At 51.5% G+C, this 19,405-nt stretch overlaps 1 protein-coding gene across 4 annotated transcripts in view; it reads left to right on the top strand.

Annotated features, from left to right (window-relative positions):
* Gdpd5 (glycerophosphodiester phosphodiesterase domain containing 5) overlaps positions 1 to 18,055 on the top strand; it is a 79,606-nt gene extending 61,551 nt beyond the window's left edge. For 3 of the 4 annotated variants that reach the window (XM_051192323.1, XM_051192325.1, XM_051192324.1), the window contains 12 exons: positions 4,165 to 4,263; positions 4,531 to 4,624; positions 4,999 to 5,144; positions 8,871 to 8,953; positions 10,268 to 10,418; positions 11,019 to 11,237; positions 11,708 to 11,865; positions 12,152 to 12,299; positions 13,666 to 13,748; positions 14,207 to 14,221; positions 16,002 to 16,114; positions 17,078 to 18,055. In XM_051192323.1, coding sequence (XP_051048280.1) covers positions 4,165 to 4,263; positions 4,531 to 4,624; positions 4,999 to 5,144; positions 8,871 to 8,953; positions 10,268 to 10,418; positions 11,019 to 11,237; positions 11,708 to 11,865; positions 12,152 to 12,299; positions 13,666 to 13,748; positions 14,207 to 14,221; positions 16,002 to 16,114; positions 17,078 to 17,226 — 1,458 coding nt within the window. In that variant the 3' untranslated portion in view covers positions 17,227 to 18,055. The remainder of the gene's footprint in view (positions 1 to 4,164; positions 4,264 to 4,530; positions 4,625 to 4,998; positions 5,145 to 8,870; positions 8,954 to 10,267; positions 10,419 to 11,018; positions 11,238 to 11,707; positions 11,866 to 12,151; positions 12,300 to 13,665; positions 13,749 to 14,206; positions 14,222 to 16,001; positions 16,115 to 17,077) is intronic. The other variant, XM_051192326.1, reaches the window with a different exon arrangement.
* The last annotated feature ends 1,350 nt before the right edge of the window (positions 18,056 to 19,405 follow it).

The following is a 19,405-nucleotide window of genomic DNA, read 5'->3' on the forward strand; positions in this document are numbered from 1 at the left end:
AGAGACATGTGACATATATGGAAGTCAAAGGACACCTTTTAGAAGTCGATTCTTTTCTCCGACCATGTGGGTCCTGGGGAATCAAACTTGGATCATCAGGCTTGGCAACAGGTGCCTTTACCTGCTTAGCCATCTCACTGATCTCCCTATTTCTTTAAATTTATTTTTATTTTGAGCACAGATATTTTGCCTGCATTTTTGTAAGTATACCATATGAATGCAATGCCTGCAGAGGCCTTAAGAGGGCGTCAGAGTTCCTGAAACTGGAATTACAGTTGGCCCTGTGGGTGTTGTGAACTAAACCCTGGTCCTCCGCTACAGCAGCCAGTGCTCTTAACTGCTGCACAGTATCTTCAGCATCCTCCCTCTCTTTAATACACACATAGTGCACCTCACCTTTGCCCCCCTCTTTAAAAAGTGCTAGGAGCCCTCCTTGGACACAGGAAGCCATGCCCATTGACACCTGCCACTTGCTCTTGGGCAGTGCAGCTGTCATCCCGGAGGAAATAACATCCTGTATTTTCCTTTTCCTCTTTGTTGTTTTGACAGTGTTGCTCACTATGTAGTCTCTTAGAGCTCTCTATGTAGATCAGTTGGCCATGAACTCACAGAGCTCCACCTGCCTTTTCCTCCTGGCATCAATGGAATATGTAGGAATATGTACACCACCACTCACTCTCAGCTTTTTTTGGGGGGGGGGGACCGGGTCACTTTATGGAGCCCAGGCTCATCTCAAACTCATCATCCCCCTGCCTCAGCCTCCTGAGTACATACATTGCAGATGTTACAGATATGTGCCACCATGTCCAACAAGAAGGTCTACTTTGATAATCTTGATCTTGCCAAATGCCTTCTTTGTCACAGGGCACCAACCCATGCTCCCTAGACAGTGCATGGTTGTGACAACAGGGTCCCCTCACCTCAGGTGTGAGCTGATTCCTTGGCCTTTGTCAATCTGCAAGGTTGCAGCTTGTGTTTCCCCTCTGTTCAGTGAGACTTGGCATTTCACAGACCTGTGTCACTGGAGTTTATCTTCACATCTCATGTCCTTTTGCTATGGGGTCTGCTTATTAATTATCTGGAGCTCTTTATAGATCTAGGGAGTTGACCCTTTGGATGATGAAGTGCAGATAATTTAAATTTTGCCCAGTTTGTCATTCATCTTTTGACTGTTTATTGTATTTGTGCCATGGGATTTTTTTTTTAATTCTTAAAAAAAAAAAAAAATGGAATCTGGCTGGGCAAGGTGGTGCATGCCTTTAATTCCAGCACTTAGGAGGCAGAGGCAGGTGGACCTCTGTGAGTTCGAGGCCAGCCTGATCTACAGAGTTAGGGCAGCCAGGGTGGTTGCACAGAGAAACCTGTCTTGAAAACCCAAAGCCAAACAAAACAAAACAAACAAACAAACAAAAAAACCCCAAAACACCACCACCACCAAAAATTTGAATCTGTCATCTCTTTTTATGACCCTTGGGTGTTGGGTCAAACCTAGAGGAGTCTTTCCCACTCCAAGATGATATGAAAATTCTTCTGTGATCTCACTGGGTAATATAATGTGTAGCATTGCTTTTTTGACATTTAAATGTTCGTTATTTTGGTGCCTGGTGTGATCTTGCCAAGCTTGCTGGATATGCTTCCCAGTCTCCCCTGCACATGCTCTTCCCCTCTCCAATCCAAGATGCCATTATATTCCTTTAATGCATGCAGACTTCTTTCTGAACTTGGCTTCCATTTATTCCTCTGGCTTTATGCCAGGGTCATATTGCTTTGCAGATGACAGCTTTATGGGACATTTTAATCCTAGTCTGTGTTTAGAGTCCCTGGTTCCCCTGAGTCCCAAGGAGAGGAGGGTAGAAGGACTTAGGAATGGGCAGGGAGGGAGCCACCTGTACTGGGTGAGTCTTGTGGCCCAGAGCTCTGGCCTGTGAGCAGTCCACAGGAGAAGCCTCATCCCCAGGAGAAGCCTAGGCGGCTGAGGGGGGAGGGTGAGGGAGGTCAAGGTAATGGGGGCAGCTGCTTTGTGGCCAAGAAGGCCCCTCTGTGTCCAGCCACCATTCAGAGGCCCTCCTCTGAGGGCTGCTTTTAGCCTCCATCTACCTAGCTGTGGTGGTCTACACTGAGAATTGTGCCCTGCCCCTGCTCTGTGGTGCTAACTCCCCTGCCCCAGGGGCAGCTGCTGTGGTTCAGGGCTTGTACCCAGAAGAGCTCTATCAACCACAGAGGCTGAAGCCTGTGACTGCCTGACCACCATGTGGCTGAGCGGGCTGGTGCCTGCTGAGCCCCATGGACACCCAGCAGCACTCACAGAATTCAGGCTGTTCCCCAGCAGCTGGTGCCCGTGCCAGTTCCTTCTGGCAGCTAGCTTCTGTCCTTCCAGCTGCTCTCTAGAAAGAACTTCCTGTCTGCCAGATACCATGTTTGTCATAAAAAGCATTAAGCAGCGTTTCTTGATTGCTTACTGTATATGACGGGCACTTTTCCCAATGTTTCTTTTGTTCCTCTCTGTTACCCCTTCCGGTTACCCTTATTCAGAATGGTGGCACTCACATCTAACACTCATTTCCTTTTAGTGGCAGCCACTATACAAAGCACTCTGCTTGTGAGTTCTCATTTATGTCGCAAACCCCTTCCTGGGAGGCACTTATCACTGCCCCTGTGTCAAAGAAGATCCCTGAAGTTGTTACCCTCCTCCAATGCAACAGAGCCAGGATTTGATCCACAAATGTGACTCACATATAGGGACCCCAGGGCTATGTACCAGGCACCGGCCAAGAGGCCAATCTACAGGCTGGATTCCAAGTCTTCTTGGGTCTCAGCAAGACTCCAGTGAATGAGTGGATGGATGGATGGATGGATGGATGGATGGATGGATGGATGGATGGATGGATGGATGGATGGATGGGTTTCTCCCTTGTTTCTCCATTGCCATCATAGCCCAGGACAGAAAAGCCAAGGCTGAGTTCAGGTCTACCCCAGGCCTCCAAGTGCTCCCGGGTTAAGTTTGGGAGGGGTTACAATGTTGCAAGCCTGTGTTATTCCTGTGGCTGAAGCAACACTATGGGGAAGAATTCTCTGCCTGAACTTTCAATGATACTGCGGAGCAGGATGGGTAGTACAGCAGCAACTGTAAAACTGTGATGAAATTTTAATTGTATTAAGATTATGAGGAATCAGTTTTATTGCGAGCACTTCCTCTGGAGGCCTCCTGTTGTAATAAGATGTCTTCAGAAAGTGCTCTTCAGGGGCTCCTGCCGGCTCCTACAGCCACAGACGGGTGGGCGTGAGGGGCTGGGATCATGAAGTGTTCTAGGGCTCCAGAGAACTGAAGCAGGGAACCCCACTTTAGTCTTACTTACTTTGGGGGTTCAGGTAGCATCTGTTGCCACAGATCTCTTTCCCTGACGGTGCCTTGATGCTCTTGTTACAGCTGTGGCCCACGCTTCCTGTGGACCATATTAGAAGGCAGGCTGGGGATGCAGTTCAGTTGGTAGTGTCTAGCACACACAAGATCCTGTGTTCAGTCCCCAGCATAGCATAAACATGGTGATGCATCCCTGGAATCCTAGCAGGAAGGAGTTCAAGGCTACGTAAGAACTTGTCTGGAGGAAAAAAACAGCCAGGTGTGGGAGACCCAGGCAGCTAGTTTAACAGACAACACCATGAGCTGAGTCGTGCCTCAGCGCCTGCGCTGGCTAGAGTGCCCCCTAGGCCGATCTCAGCCCCCTCCCACTGCACAGCTCTCCCCTGCCCCTGCCTCTGTCCCTGCTGCCTTCAGCCCATCCCAGGCTCTCTCCTTCCTCCTCCTCCTTGCTGTGTGAACGTCTTCTTTTTGGTTTTTTGTAGTTTTGTTTGTTTGGTTGGTTGGTTTGGTTATTTTTGGTTGGTTTTTTTTTTTGTTTGTTTTTTGTCTTTTTGTTTTTTTGTTTTTTTCCTTTTAGACATGATGTCTCTGTGTAGCCTTGACTGTCTTGCAATGAGCTCTGTAGACCAGGCTGGCCTGGAATTCAGAGACCACCTGCCTTTGCTTCCTGAGCACTGGGATTAAAGGTGTGCGCCCACACCACCTGGCCTGTGTGTACCTCTGCTTTCTCCTCCTCCTCTCCTCTCTCAGACACAAGTTCCCTTCACTCCTGCCGTGACCCTGTCCGGTACTTCCCTTTCCAGATGGTGCTGGTGGTCATCCTGGCCTCCACGGTGGTGGCCATGTCAGCAGTGGCCCAGCTGTGGGAAGATGAGTGGGAGGTGCTGCTGATCTCCTTGCAGGTGAGTGGGGTGGCCTAGGGACAGCGACATTGCTTTCCCAGCACCCTTGCAACAGGCAGTGCCTTTAATCACTCCTGTTTCTCCACACCAAGGCTCAGAACGGAGCAGGGAGGGGTCCCTCAAAGCAGGATTCCCAGAGTCCTCAGCCGACAAATGCAGACAGGATTGCCTGTCTTGTAGGTAGAGACAGTCAGCAGCGTGCTGGTGACCTGAGAGTCTGGACCTGTCTTTGAGTCCCAGGTCCCTCCTGCCTCTCCTCACACACAGGGCACAGCACCATTCCTGCACATAGGGGCCCTGGTGGCCATCACTGCACTCTCCTGGATCGTAGCAGGACAGTTCGCCCGTGCAGAGCGGTCCTGTGAGTATTCCCTGAAGAGGGCCCGCCCGTCCTGACCTTCACAAATACTAAGGTCTGCTTAGGCTGTCCCTACTGGGACTCTGCCTGGGTGGTCTGGGCATGAGGTGGGGCCCTTGTGCTTAGCATGGGGAGCTGGGTCTAGGTGGTTCATAGATGCTACCAAAGGTTGCTCTGGATCCCTGTTCCTACTCCCCATGTCTGTGTGTATGTGTGTGCATAAATTGTAGGAGGGGTTCACTTCCCATCAAGAGCAAAGGCCACTCCTCAGAACACTTCAAGTTCTGCATTCCGGTCTGGCCAACTAGGCCTGGCTGGGCCTGGTGAGGGCTACACGGATGACTCACTGGAAGTTCCCACTGTGTCTGTGTCTGCAGCCTCTCAGGTCACTGTTCTTTGTACCTTCTTTGCCGTGGTCTTCGCCCTCTACCTGATCCCTCTCACCATCTCTTCTCCATGCATCATGGAGAAAAAGGACCTGGGCCCCAAGCCTGCTCTCATTGGCCACCGAGGGGCCCCCATGGTGAGTACCCCCAGAGGATGGAACCAGGCAACATTGCAGGGGAGGATTCTGTGGGGCGTGGATGCTATGTCTGTGGTAGCCGAGCAATAGGGGAGCATAATGCCCTTTCAGGAGTAGAAAGGACTACTGACAAGGCTTGAGAACCTGGGTGGGCATGGATCCTGAAGAACCCTTCGGGCATCTGCTCGAAAAGTCAAGTGCTTATCAGAAACCCTAAGGACACCCGGGGTTTTAGGCTCCAGCAATGCTCTCCCAGCCCTTAGCTTATGGAAGCCAGGAGAGCTGTAAGCAAGTGACTTCGGAGCTAAGGCCAGGTCTAGGAGTTCTAAACCACTCAAGGGAAGGCAGTTGACCTGAATGAAGAGGAAGGGACAAAATCAAAGTCAGTTGCCAGTCGGTAATCTCAGCACTCCAGTGGGTAGAGATGGCAGGGGAGTTGGGGGGTAGTCAGGCTCAGCAGGTGAGTTCTGGGTTCAAGGAGGAGACCCCAACTCAATGTATAAGGTGGAGGGGAATAGAAGAAGACATGAGCATCAACTTCTGTCCTCTATACACTCATGTACACACATGTACCACACACATGCGCACACGCGTGTGCGCTCTCTCACACACACACAAGCACATGAAACCAAAACGTAAAGCATGTCTGATGGGGCTGGACCCTCCTATCAAACCCCACACTGGTGCTGAGCCTGGCACCTCCTAGGGGCAGCCAATGGAATCTGTATGGAGGTTCTGTTTGCTGTCTATGTGTATTGTGGAGGTCACCAGCCCCTTTGAGCCTCAGTTTGGGATGCCCATGTTATTGCTACTGTGAATAGAAGCTAAAACCTATTCTTCCCAAGTGGGGCCAGCCTCTTTGGGGCTGGAGGCTTATTGTGCAGGATGGGAAAGGGAAGTGAGGCAGCCTCAGTAAAAGAAATTCAGACATACATGGAAAAATACTATGCTGTACCACGTAATGGTGACTTCATTACTGCCTTTCACGATTTGTAACAGCTCTTCCTGACTCTCTGCTCTCCTAGTTTTCCTCTGCTGTAGGGAGGTGAGCCCTAGACCGGTTCTCCTGTGCATGCTTTAGGATGTATCTCTGACACAGCAGGACTTTCTGTTGTGGCTTCATCTGTTTTATTTTGGTTTGGTTTTTTTTGAGACAAGCTGGGTTTAAACGACTCCCAACCTTCCTGCCTCTGCCTCCCAGGTGTTGGGATTATAGGCATATGCTACCCTGCCTAGAATATAAGGACTTAAAAACAAACAACAGGCTGGGGTTAGATGGCTTTGCCCGGAAAAGCACTGTCATGAAAGCTTGGCATACTGAATTCGATCCCTAGAACCCACATAAAGATAGAAGACTCCACAAAGCTGTCCTTGACTCCTATGTATGCACTGAAGCACATTCATGTAAGCACCCACACACATACACACACATTTACATAATGAAGATTATAATGCCCAACCTAATTAACAATTTTTAAAAGTATTTACTTTCATTTTTATGTATATGGTTGTTTTGCCTGGCACTGTGGAGGACAGAAAAGGGTGTCAGATCCCCTGAGACTTGGTGGAATTGTGTGTGAGCTGTCATGTGGGTGCTGGGAATCAAACCAGGTCTTCTGGAAGAACAGCCAGTGATCTTAACTTCAGAGCCATCTCTCTGGCCCCCAGATCAGCAATTATTTAACATGACCTAATATCATAGTTTAGTTTCCCTTTATTGTCTCCCGAAATATCTTTTTGTAGTACAGATTTTTAAAATCAGGATCCAAATGACATCATGCAGTCCATCTGTTTGACACATGTCTCCCTGGTGGCATTTATTCTGTGACAAACCCCCCACCACACCCCACCACACCCCCGCTGCTTTCTGCTTTGTGCTATTTATCTGTTGACAAAGCTGTCATAGACAGTCTCCCAAGCTGTGCATTTGGCTGCTTGCATTTGTGGTGGCTTGCTCATTTTATCCGTTGTTTCATTTTTGAGACAGGGTCTCAGTGTGCAGCCCAGAATAGCTTGGAACTCACAAACCTCTGTCTCACCCTCCTGAGTGCTGAGATTACAGGTGTGTGCCACCATGCCTGGTTGTGGTGTTTTTGGGTTTTTTGTTTGTTTGTTTGCTTGCTTGTTGCTTTGGTTTTTCAAGACAGGGTTTCTTTGTATTGCTTTGGAGCCTGTCCTGGAACTCTCTCTGTAGACCATGCTGGCCTCGAACTCATAGAGATCCACCTGCCTCTGCCTCCCAAGTGCTGGGATTAAAGGTGTGTGCCACAGCAGTGTAGTGTTCATTTTATTTATATTTATTTTTAACTTTACCCGACATAGGATAATGATGTGTATTTGCAGGTCAGGGTTTTATTTTCACATGCATGTACAGTGTATTATTCTCACATCAAAGTGACTCATTCACCTGTAACTTCACACATTGTTTCATTGTGTTAGGAACATTCAGAATGCTCCCCTCTTTCTGTTTCAGAATATCCAGAAAGTTATCATTTACTGCAGCCCCCCCCCCCCAGACTGCCCGAACCTATTTCCCCTGCCTCGTTTCTACCTGGTAACTAGCCTTTCCCCCACTCAACCTCTGTTAATCACCATTCTGCTCTTTACTTCTGCAAGGCCAAGTTTAAAAAGAACATTTTTTAAATCGGGGGTGCATGGTTTATGCCTCAGAATACATGTGGTTATTCAGAGAACAATCTGTTGGAGTCGGTTCCCTCCTAACGTGCTGTCTTGTGAATTAAACTCACAAGGCAGCAAGAACCTTAACTTACTAAGCTATCTTGCAGGCTTATAATGCTGGCTTGGGGGGCAGCCAGTGCCCCCTCCACGTTACTGTGAATGACTGTGCCCAGGGTCACCAAGTGTGCGTTCATGTGGGCTTCTTTCTCAAGTGATTGCTTTTAGAGTTGCCAGGTCTAAATCCAGTCTCTGGTTTAGTGCTGACCCCTAGTGGTAGAAAGAGGTATGGCACTTTACTCTGCACAGAATCGAAGACTTGAAATCTCCCATCTAAATACTCTCAAAGAAAACAGTGAGCCCACATCCACAATGGGCAGAAGAGGAGGTGGGTCCTTAGGAGAGAGAGTTCACCCAAGTTTGCAAAGCAGGGTTATGAAGTGCTGGGTGACTTGGGTGATCTGCTATAGGGTTGCAGCTTATTAAGTCATGTGTCAAGCACATCTGGGTTTTAGTCCATGTATTAGTGTACAGATGGAGAGAATATTATCATGTATGATGAGATGAAGAAACTCATTATACCACAGAAACCCCATCTTGTCCCCCTCCCCCTCCAGAATCTCCCCCAGGACTGGACTCTGAGATTAATCCAGAAGGAACTAGGCACTCAGTCTCTGCCCAAGGCTGCCACAGGGCCACAGGCCTGTGGAAATGGCCATTTGCTTCCAGAGTCTTGCTCAGTGCCTGTAATGCAGCAAGGGTGATATGGCTAGAGTTTCTGTTTGCTAGTCCTCGCTGTGTCAGTCTTTCATATGAGCCCATACTCAGCACTCTGCTGCCCCTCTGCCCCAGGCCCCTGGGAGGTACACATGTCCTAACAAATGAGAAAAACTGAGCTTCAAAGCAGCTGTGTGGGTACCTGGGTTCCCACAGCAACTCCACACATGAGTCAGGATGAGAAGCAGACCTCCCAGCAGGAAAGACCACCGGATGGCTGGGGAGGGGTCATCAGGGACCCTAGCTCAGCCCTCACCACCCCTTCCTCTCCAGCTGGCTCCAGAACACACGCTGATGTCCTTCCGGAAGGCCCTGGAGCAGAAGCTGTACGGGCTGCAAGCTGACGTCACCATCAGGTTGTCATGGAGGAGAAGGGCAGTGGAAGCCTCCCCACCTCCCCCACTCCACCCCACCCCATCCCTAGCATCTGCATTTGGGCCTCTGGGTAAAACCTCCTGCCTCAGCCTTAGTGATAGGAGGCTGGAGGCATGGATGGTCCACAACAGCCGGGCACCCTTTAAGTGCAAATGACGTTTGTGTCAGACTCTAGAGGATAAAGAACAGACTCACTCCTATTTGGGGAGGGTTAGATGTGGGGACCTGGAGCCCTGCCACAGACACATTAGAAAGAGAATTAGATCTGTGTTTCTCTGCCAGGTAGAGTGCAAACACTTGGCTAAGTGAAGCAAGAAAGGTACAGAGAATACAATGTCAGTAGTGCTGGATACAAGACCATACAGAAACCGGATGCTGGCGGGGCATGCCTTTAATCCCAGCACTCGGGAGGCAGAGGCAGGCAGAGATCTCTGTGAAAACCTGGTCTACAGTCGAGTTCCAGGACAGCCAGAGCTACATGGAGAAACCCTGTCTTGAAGAACAAAGCAAAATGAGACCATACAGAAGTGATGTGCACATTTCCATCTATAGACACAGCATGTGATAGTATAAATGATGGGTTACCCACACCGACCCATCCCCTGCCCCTGAGGAAAGGAGAAGGCACAGACACCAAACACTGCTCCACAGGGTGTGCAATGGACAGCTACACCATGAATGTGACGGTTCCACTCCCAGTGTGGCAGTATAGATTGTGGCCATCATACCTCCCCGACAGGAGCTGAAAAAAATGCCTCGAGGCATGGGAAGTGTGCCGCCTTTTATTGTTTCACAGCACAGCACTCTGCGAACTGTGGCCAGTGCTGGTGGGATGATAAAGATAGGGGAAGTGTGTGGACTTTGTCAAAGGGACCTGTGCTGGCACTGTTATCAATATGGTGTTTCAGGGAATTGGTTTGAGGCCAGGTTTCACCACTTAGTGGCCATGGACCTTGAGCTAAGTGCTTCCTGCTTAACCTCAGTTTTCCCCCTCAAGTGAGGCAGTACTTACCTTCTAACATTGCTAAGTGAGGCAGTAACATCGCTAAGTGACCAGACCCCTTTCCCCAGCCGCCCCCCACTGTCTTCCCCACTTGACCTTCATAGAGAGTCAAAGGACTTGTCCCTTGAACCCTTTGAAGTCCCTACTGGCCTAGTACGCTCCCTGTGTAGGTGAGGAGTCAGTAGCTGAGATGGAACAGAATTGCTGTGTCCTTTGAGGGTGGGGAGAAGGGAGGGTGGTGACTGGGGACAGGTAGCCCTGAGTGGGTGGTGACAGTGACCCTCTCCTGCAGCCTGGACGGTGTGCCCTTTCTCATGCATGACACCACCCTGAGGCGAACCACCAATGTGGAACAGGCCTTCCCAGAGCTCGCACGCAGGCCTGCCGCCATGCTCAACTGGACTGTCCTGCAGAGGCTCAACGCCGGCCAGTGGTTCCTCAAGGTCTGCTTGTACCTGGTCCTGCCCTAGGCATGGGAGACAGAGAAGGCTCCTAAGGAAGGAGGCAGGTGGCCACCAGCTCAGATGACCCTAGCCAGGCTAGCCAGCAACCCTTTCTGGGTTCTTGCATCCTGACCCCAAAGCTATCATTGCTTGTTAAAGGGTCTCTGGTCTCAAAGATGTGGATCCGTAGTAGTCTTGTTGAAGCTATAGCTCTAGGGCTAGGGATGTAACTCAGTTGGTGGAGTGTGTGCCTAGCATGTACCAAGCCCTGGGTTCAATCCCTAACACCTCATATACTTGGCAGGGTAGGGTAACCTCAGTGCTAGAGATGGAGACAAAGAGAACCAATTCAGTGTCATCCTTGCCTACATAATGAACTCAAGGACTGACTCCAAACAAAGGGTTCTCTTGGGAAGCAGGTGGGGGCCGCTGAGGTGAAGGTTAGGCAATCCTAAGACCCCTACTGGGCCACAGCCATCAACTGCCAACATACCAGAGGGCACTGGCTGCCCTGGGTCTCCATGCTCTATTGCCAGAAAAGTGTTTGAAAGCTCTGAACAGCTGGTGACAGCCTTGTATGTCCTTGTATGTCTCTGCCAGACTGACCCCTTCTGGACAGCCAGCTCCCTGACACCCTCAGACCACAGGGAGGTCCAGAACCAGTCCATCTGCAGCCTGGCAGAGCTCCTGGAGCTAGCCAAGGGCAATGCCACATTGCTGCTCAACCTTCGAGACCCGCCCCGTGATCACCCATACCGCGGCAGCTTCCTCAACATCACACTGGAGGCCGTGCTGCGTTCAGGCTTCCCACAGCACCAGGTGAAGCCCTGTAGGTGACCCTGGCTTAGCCTCTGACGTCACGATAGACTCACTTGCCCCCCCTCCAAACTACAGCTTTCCTGTTTGTGAAACAGGGCTGTGTGCACCTTATTTCCTGACTGGTCCACTCTGGGGACCAGAAAGAGTCCAGTAAGTGCTTTCAGTCATTCAGAAGAGAGGTGCTTGTGTTCCCTGTTACTTCAGAGGAATGTGACCCATATCACTGTGGTGTGGCACTTTGGGAATGTGAAGCTACTCTGACACATCTCTAGATGCTGCTGACTGTGGTCAGAGGAGGGAGGGTGAGGTTGCCCATCTTGTCTTGACCAGGGAATCTGCCTGAGTTGTTCACTATGGGCTCCATTATCACAGACAGGCCTCTCTTTGGCCCTCGAAGGGTCTAGGAGAGCTAGGGCCCTCACCACAAATCTGAAAAGGAGAAGCCTGACTACCCTGTCTCCTGCTGGCAGGTCATGTGGCTGCCTAACAGGCAAAGGCCTCTAGTACGGAAGATGGCTCCAGGCTTCCAGCAAACATCTGGGTCTAAAGAAGCCATTGCCAGCCTACGGAGAGGTCACATCCAGAAGTTGAACCTTCGCTACACTCAGGTTTCCCACCAGGAGCTCAGGTGCCTGCCCTGTGCCAAGCCAGGTGCCCCTGGAGGGGGAAGGGACTGTGTGTCCCCCCAGGTTAACCCTCCACCTAACGCACGTGGGCACATGGCAGAACACACAGGGCACACTCTTGGGATGTAAGATTGAAGCGCTGGGCAGGGCTGGGCTTGTCTTATGAGTATGGACAGACAAGCCTTCCTCCTGGGGTGGCTATGAGGGTGACAGCCTATCGGGGTGCTCCTCCAGCTTTATGTATCAAAGCAGCTAGAGGCAGCTGACCAACCTCTGTCCTGTGCCCAGGGACTATGCATCCTGGAACCTGAGTGTAAACCTCTACACTGTCAACGCACCGTGGCTCTTCTCTCTGCTGTGGTGTGCTGGGGTTCCATCCGTCACTTCTGACAACTCCCATACCCTTTCTCGGGTGCCTTCTCCACTCTGGATCATGGTAAGTTGGAGATTGTGGGGCCCGAGAACAGTAATCTGCAAGGGGTCCCCCCGAGGAGAACCTGGGATGGTGGCATCCATGGTGTGTGTAGGGGGGTGGGGTTTATAGGCTAAGGCAGACTGGAATTGTCACAACTTCTGAGGTCTGCATTGAAGTGCTGGGGACCCTGGGCCTGACTCATGGAAGGTCACATAGCCTTTGACCGACACCCAAGAAGCTAACTGCTCCCTGGGTCATCTGCTACTTGTTAGATTTGTTTTGTTTTTCAAGACAGGGTTTCTCAGTGTAGCTTTGGAGCCTGTCCTGGTACTCACTTCCTAGACCAGGCTGGCTTCGAACTCACAGAGATCCACCTGCCTCTACCTCCCGATTAAAGGCATGCACCAAGACTACCTGGCTAGATTTGGTTTTAAAAGAAAGTTGTTCCAGAAGAGGCTGGGGACAGGGCAGCCTACTTGGAGGACTGTGAGGAGAGTGTGGGGGTCAGTCATGGGACACCCAAGACCAGCTGAGCTTCTATCACTGACACTGAGGTGACCCCAGGAGTGAGGCACAGGCTACCCTGCCATGTCCCCGAGGACACAAAGAAGAAGGCTTAGAGCTAAGAGGGCAGCAGTGTTGGCAAGTCAGAGCTAAGTTATAGGTGGTTTCAGGAAAAGAGGTGTGGGCAAGGCAGAAGAGGCCCTCGCCTCAGTCGTGAACAGAAGCCATGGAGGCCTGGGCCATGGGCTTTAGACTGATGAAGTCATCATGACCCTGCCAAGCCTGCAAGAGCCCGCTTTCCAGCTCTCATCTGCCCGGGGTCCTAAAGTATCTCCAGCACTCCTCTAAGGTGACATGAAATAACTAACAGGCAGGAAGCAGAAGTGTGCATATTGGAGTGTTCAGGCCTCATGGAGCTGTGGACCCCCCCAAAGTGCCTGCCCCCATTAGTCTGAGGATGAGGGCACTGAGGCTTCAACACTCCTGGGGCTTTGTTTTTCCCAGGCCCTGTGATCAGTGTCCTCCCGCCCCACACAGGTGTCCCTTACCTATTTGTAGGGTCATATACCCATCTGCCAGGCACATGACACTTTACATGCAAATAAAGGACCCATCTTTTACCCTTTGGCTTTTGCTTTGAGCTCCTGTAAGCTTACACACAATCAAGACTCAACACACCACTTCTACCCTGAACACACACGCGCACGCACACACACCTAGCCCAACATGCCCAAAGTCCACTTTTAGAAAATAAAATATCGAGGAGCCACAAGCTCCTCCCCTGCCCTTCCTCATTAGTCTAATGTAAGAGGGCCCACAGTCTATGGCCCCTTAGTCTAGATGAGCCATGACTGGAAACTGGTCTTGGGTCATCTCTCCACAGCCCCCAGACGAGTACTGCCTCATGTGGGTCACCGCCGACCTGATCTCCTTCAGCCTCATCATCGGCATCTTCGTGCTCCAGAAGTGAGTAGACCCCAACACGTCTATAACCAGCCTACCCTCAGCAGGCCCAGGCCCCGCCCTCAGCAGGAGCTGGATGGCCTGTAGAATGAGCACCCAGCTCAGGGCCCAAAGCCTGGATCGATCTGCTGCTGGGTGGTATCTGGTGGGCGCTGTTCCCTCAGAGGCCAGTCTGCCCACTGTCAACCAGGGCATGGGCTCACTCCTGGAAGGACCCAGTGCTACTCTGCCAGCTGGAACCCTCCCACACCCCTTTAGACAGCTGGCATGTGGTTGCTGTGGGTGGAATGGGTGGTCCGGGGAGGGGAAGATGTTGGGCCAGCCTGGGGCCCTAGCAACTAGGAACCGAGGGGCTGGGGTTGGCTCTTGACTGACGTTCTCTCTCTGTCCCATCCTGCTCTGATGGCGCATGTCCCTCCTCTCTCCCCCTCCCCTCTCTGCTGCACTCTGGCATCTCACAGCTATCACTTGATCAGGTAATTCTGGTGTGTTCCCCTCCTGCTCCTCCTCTTCCCCCTTCTGGCCACTCCCTTTCCAGGTCTGTCTGAAAAGCTGCTGTTTGCCAAGCTCTGAGCCTGGGTCACCCTTGCCGTCTCTGCCTGAATCAACTGGCCCTTCTCCACCTCGCACCCACCCCTCCTTTCTGCTCTTTCCTTTTCTTTTCCTCTTTTCCTTTGCTACAAAGTCTCACCATGTAGCCCAAGTTGTCCTCCAACTTTTGATCCTCCTGCCTCAGCCTCCTGCGTGCTGGGATCTATCCTTCCCATCTGGCCGAGCGTGCTGTGCCTTTTCGTCCCTGCTGCAGGTTTTGCAGTTGGGGACCAGTGTTACCTTGGTAGGTGCTGACCCAGATTCCCTCAGCACCAGGGGAGAGGGTCCTCACGTCCCCAAGTCCAGCACTCAGGGGACCCTTTGCCACCTGCCCCATTCAAGCCCCATTTCTGTTTCTCTCCTGCTCCATTGGCTTCTGCCTCTTGGGCCTTCCTTTCCAGTGGTTCATGCTGCTCCTCTGCATCTCTCCCATCACTTTTTCTTTTTCAATGTCTATGACCCACACCCTCACTCCTTTCTCCTTTCCCCCGGGAGATCCTCCCCCCGCCCCCAAGTGACTTTTCTGTCCCGGATGTGCCTGGCTGTAGAGACCCTGGCTTAATACTTTGCCCAGTGGATTCTAACATTGGTTTCTAAAATGAGACCTAGGTATTAGGGATGGTCAGGTGTCTTAGGACCTGCTGGGTGGAGCAACTTTGCTGAACAGCATCTAGGCGAGGGTCCAGGTTCTCCTAGACCCTGTCTATGGGACTGAGCCCTTGGAAGGAAGTTCAGCTTATACATCTTTCCCACCTGAAGAGCCCACCAGACTTAGCCTGGGCAGAGTCATTGTCTCCTAAGGGTCAGGAATAGCCAGAGGGAGAAGAGGGGAGATGAAGCCAAGGGAAGATAATTTCTCTGTGGACCTCATTTTTTCATTCACTGATTCAACAAACACTTTCCCAACACCACAACTTGCCAGGCATTGAGGCTGGCACTGGGGGCCTGGCAAGGAGCCAGAGGAACAAGCATTGCCCCCAAGGATTGGCAAGGCAGCTGGCCCAGCCACAGCATAGTGCCTTCCCCTCCTGCCTCCTGCTTCCCCAGTGTCCGCCCATCCCGCCACCCTGTCTGTCCGTTTCCGCTGTACTAGCTCCATCTAGAAATCCACAGTGAGTTTCATATGGATTCTTCACTGCCTCCAGCCACCCATCAGGGTTCCATCTCCTGGGGAGTTGGGGATCCTCATTTCTAATCAGATAACTCCATACCAAGTTCCTCTAACATCCTTGTCTGGGGAACCTGTGAGGACCAGTCCTAAACAAAACCTCATGGTCACTGTCCTCTTTGGCCCCTCCTGGCTTTCCTCAGCATTGGTGGGTTTACAGGAAGCCTCTGCTGGGACTTTCTGGGGCTCGCGTGTCCATAAAAGCAGGTCTTCAGTCACATCTGCCGAGCTCCCCTTCCTGCAACTGCCCCACCTAAAGAGCCAGGATGTAACTAATAAAACTGTCCACCTGGGCCAGGGCTGCTAATAAATGAGGGGAGAAAGAGAGGCAGGAGAGCCTGGCTGGGATCAGTTGACTTCCCCTCTCTGGACCTCAGTTTCCCCATTCGTGCTGTGGGTCTCTCAGGCCACATCAGGGGAGGCTCTGGAAATGGGCAGGGTGTCTGCTCCAGGAAGGCTGGGGAAAGACCTGATGCCCACGGGGGCCGTCTCTGCAGGTGGCGCCTGGGTGGCATAAGGAGTTACAACCCAGAGCAGATTATGCTGAGTGCCGCCGTACGCCGGACCAGCAGGGACGTCAGCATCATGAAAGAGAAGCTCATCTTCTCAGGTGACAGTCTGCATGGCCCTGGATTAGGTGCTGCACAGGTCACACAGCACATGCTCACACCCATGCACATACTGAGGGATGGAAACACATGTATCTCCACGTCAGACAACCACAGATCCAGGGGGTCAGTGTCAGCCCTTGGTTGGTAAACAAAGGTGACAAGCAAGGGTATCTGTCTGAAGGTCCTACACCTTTCCTTGGTTCATACATGACGTTCCCAGTCTGATGAAGGCAGCTGTAAAGACAGGCAACACTGGGTGTCACTGTAGCTCTTGTAAGAAATGCCAAGGCAGAAAGTGTGCTCAGAGCTCCCTGGGGCAGAAGGGGGTGGTGGTGGTGACTTAGCTGGGTTGTGAAGGATGGCCGTAGGTGCCTGTGTAATGAAATGATCAGACCCAAGGATGGGTGCTCCTGTGGGAACAGGTATACCCCACGGCTGCGCTGCTTATCCAGGCACAAAGAGCCAAGCAGCATTCTACAGAGCACTTTCTCGAACATCCTGCTGGCTGCCAACACTAGGACACAGGTGTCCTTAGGGGCTCTGTTCAGGCCCCTACTCTTGCAGTCTGTGATAGGGGCTGGATGAGCCAGGCTGGCTTGAATAGGAGGCTCCAGCACAGCCTGTGGAATTAAGGAGGTATCTAGTATACCGACATACCAGAGATGGGGAGACCTGGGCCAGATTTTAGGAAAAAGAGGGATTGCTGGGGAGGGAAGTCACTCAAAAGGAGAGGCACATGTGTGCAAATGCCTGGATTTGGAATGGTTTTCTGCAGTCCCGGGAACAGAGGACTAAAGTCCCAGAAGGGACCAAGGGGAGCCCTGAACGTAGGTTCAGTGCCCACAGGTTTGGTGCTAGCTGGATCCAGGGGTTATATCTGCTTCTAAGTGCCTTCCCTCCCTGTCTCCCTGCCCTCAGAGCCCATCTTCCCCACTCACATTCTGTCTCCTCTGGTCCAACAGAGATCAGTGATGGTGTGGAGGTCTCTGATGAGCTCTCTGTATGTTCAGACAACAGTTATGACACCTATGCCAACAGCACAGCCGCTCCCATGGGCCCTCGAGGTGGTGGCAGCCGTGCCAAGACCCTCACAGACAGGAGTGGGCATTAGTTGAAGATCTGTCTGCCCAACTTGTAGCTGAGGTAGAATCCGATGGGAAGAGCTGACAGGAACTGCACCTGCAGTGCCCTGGGAGCTGGCTCCGAAGCCTGCTTGTGTGCTCCAAGCTCCTTTGTCAGTTCTAGCCTCTCCTGGGGGGGCTCTCCCCACTGAGGCTCAGCTACACCAGAACTCCAGCCTCTCAGATGCCCCTGCAGGCCTGGGGCTTTTCACCCTGGAAGTGAGGGCCTGGTCTCCGGGTTCACTCTCACAACCACCCTCCACCTCCCAGCCCGGAAGGTTTGGTGGGTCACTGGGCTGTGCCATGTGCCCCAAGGAAGTGGAGGACGTGGATGCTTTCCTGTGCCCACCCCTGTCTATTTATCTGTCTGTGCTGTGAGATAAATGACTCTGGTCTCATTTTGAAGACACTGGCTGGGCCTCACCCCTGCTTGGCAGCTCTACTCTGTGCACCCATCTCAAAGCACAAGGAAGTTCATCTCAGGAGGAAAACCAATGGCTATGGTGGAGATATGTTCCTGCCAACCAGCTTCCCTCCACCACTGGCCTCTGAGTCCCCGAGAAGCAGCTAGAGATGGCCAGATGATTCGGGGCTGTTCTGCCTCACACCCAGTTGTCCAACAGGCCCCTGAGGCAGAAGAAGCCTTGAAGATGGGATGATCAACAGACTGACATGACCTCAGGTTCCCACAGCAGTGGCCACAGGGCAATGGGCCACCTGGGCAAAGGGCTCTGGGCTCAGTGGAGCATGGGCATCTGGCTAACGATGCCTACAGTAGAAGGAAGCTAAGGGCCAGGGCAATTAAAGCTGCCATCTTAATGTGTGTTGTCTCTGAATTGTCAGTGGCAATTTGGGAACGCATCTTGTGGATTTGGGCTTGGGTGCTGGCCTCTGGATTTGAGAAAGAGCCGTTTCACAGATGAAAGTGAAAATGACTGAGTATCTGAGTTCTTCTGTTGGTCAGCCGTGATGCCTGGGCCTCAGCAGCCCTGGATTGCAAAACTAATGAATGCCCTTTTATGGGGGGGGGGGGGGCAAAATGATCACCCAAGGTCACATAGCTTTGAACAAGTAAAACCAGGGCTATTTTTGGAGAAGTCCATATCCACACCCTTAACTCTCATGCTTAAAAATGTCTTCCAAGGGTATGGTGGTGCATGCCTTTAAAAAATATCTTTTTCAATTTAAAAAAATATTTATTTGTGTGTATGTAATACATGCCACTTGTGTGTGGGTACCCTCAGGAGTGTGTTAGAGCTCCTGGGTCTGGAGTTTTAAGTGGCTGTGAGCCACTTGATGTGGGTGCTGGGAACCAAACTTGGGACCTCTGGAAGAACAGCCAGTGCTCTTAACCACTGACTCATCTCTCCAGCCCCCAAAATGTCTTTCTGAAGAATAAACTTAGTGGTTAAGAGTACTGGCTATTCCTCCAGAGGACCAGGTTTCAATATCTAGTACCCATATAGTGGCTCACAGCTGTCTGTAACTGGCTTCTACTGCACACACACGGTACAGACATGCATACAGGTGAAATACCCACACACATAAAATAATTTATTTTTTTTTTGAGGCAGAGTCTCTCTATGTAGCCCTGGCTGTCTGAAATTGTGAGCTTCTGGATGTGGTGGAGAACAAGCCAAGTGCAGATGCCTCTTGCCTTGGTGAAGTTTGGCTGGGGTGTGGCTGAGGCAGGCTCACACCATCTGCTTAGCATGAGAAAGGATACCTGGGGCTGGAAGTCAACAGGACGCCAGGAACAGGTATCTGTGTCCCATCTGCCTCCCAGCCTTCTGCACTGTGTGGAAAAGGTCAGCAGTAGAAACAGGGAAGTACTCGAGGCTCCCACGGAATATACATGGTCTTGAGTGCATCCTGAAGAAGAGGAGGAGGAGGAGGAAGGCTGCTCCCTGCTCCATCTTGCATTAGGTGAATGGTTCTCAACCTGTGGGTCCCAACCCCAACCCCTTTGAGGGTCAAATGATCCTATCACAGGGCTCACCTAAGACCATCAGAAAACACAATATTTACATTATAATTCATAACAGTAGCGAAATTACAGTTACATAGTAGCAACAAAAGTAGTTTTATGGTTGGGGGGATCACCACAACATGAGGAATTCTATTAAAGGGTCACAGCATCAGGAAGGTTGAGAACCACTGCATTAGGTA

This window comes from Phodopus roborovskii, unplaced genomic scaffold (genome assembly GCF_943737965.1).
Source record: "Phodopus roborovskii unplaced genomic scaffold, PHOROB, whole genome shotgun sequence".
Lineage (NCBI taxonomy): Eukaryota > Metazoa > Chordata > Mammalia > Rodentia > Cricetidae > Phodopus > Phodopus roborovskii.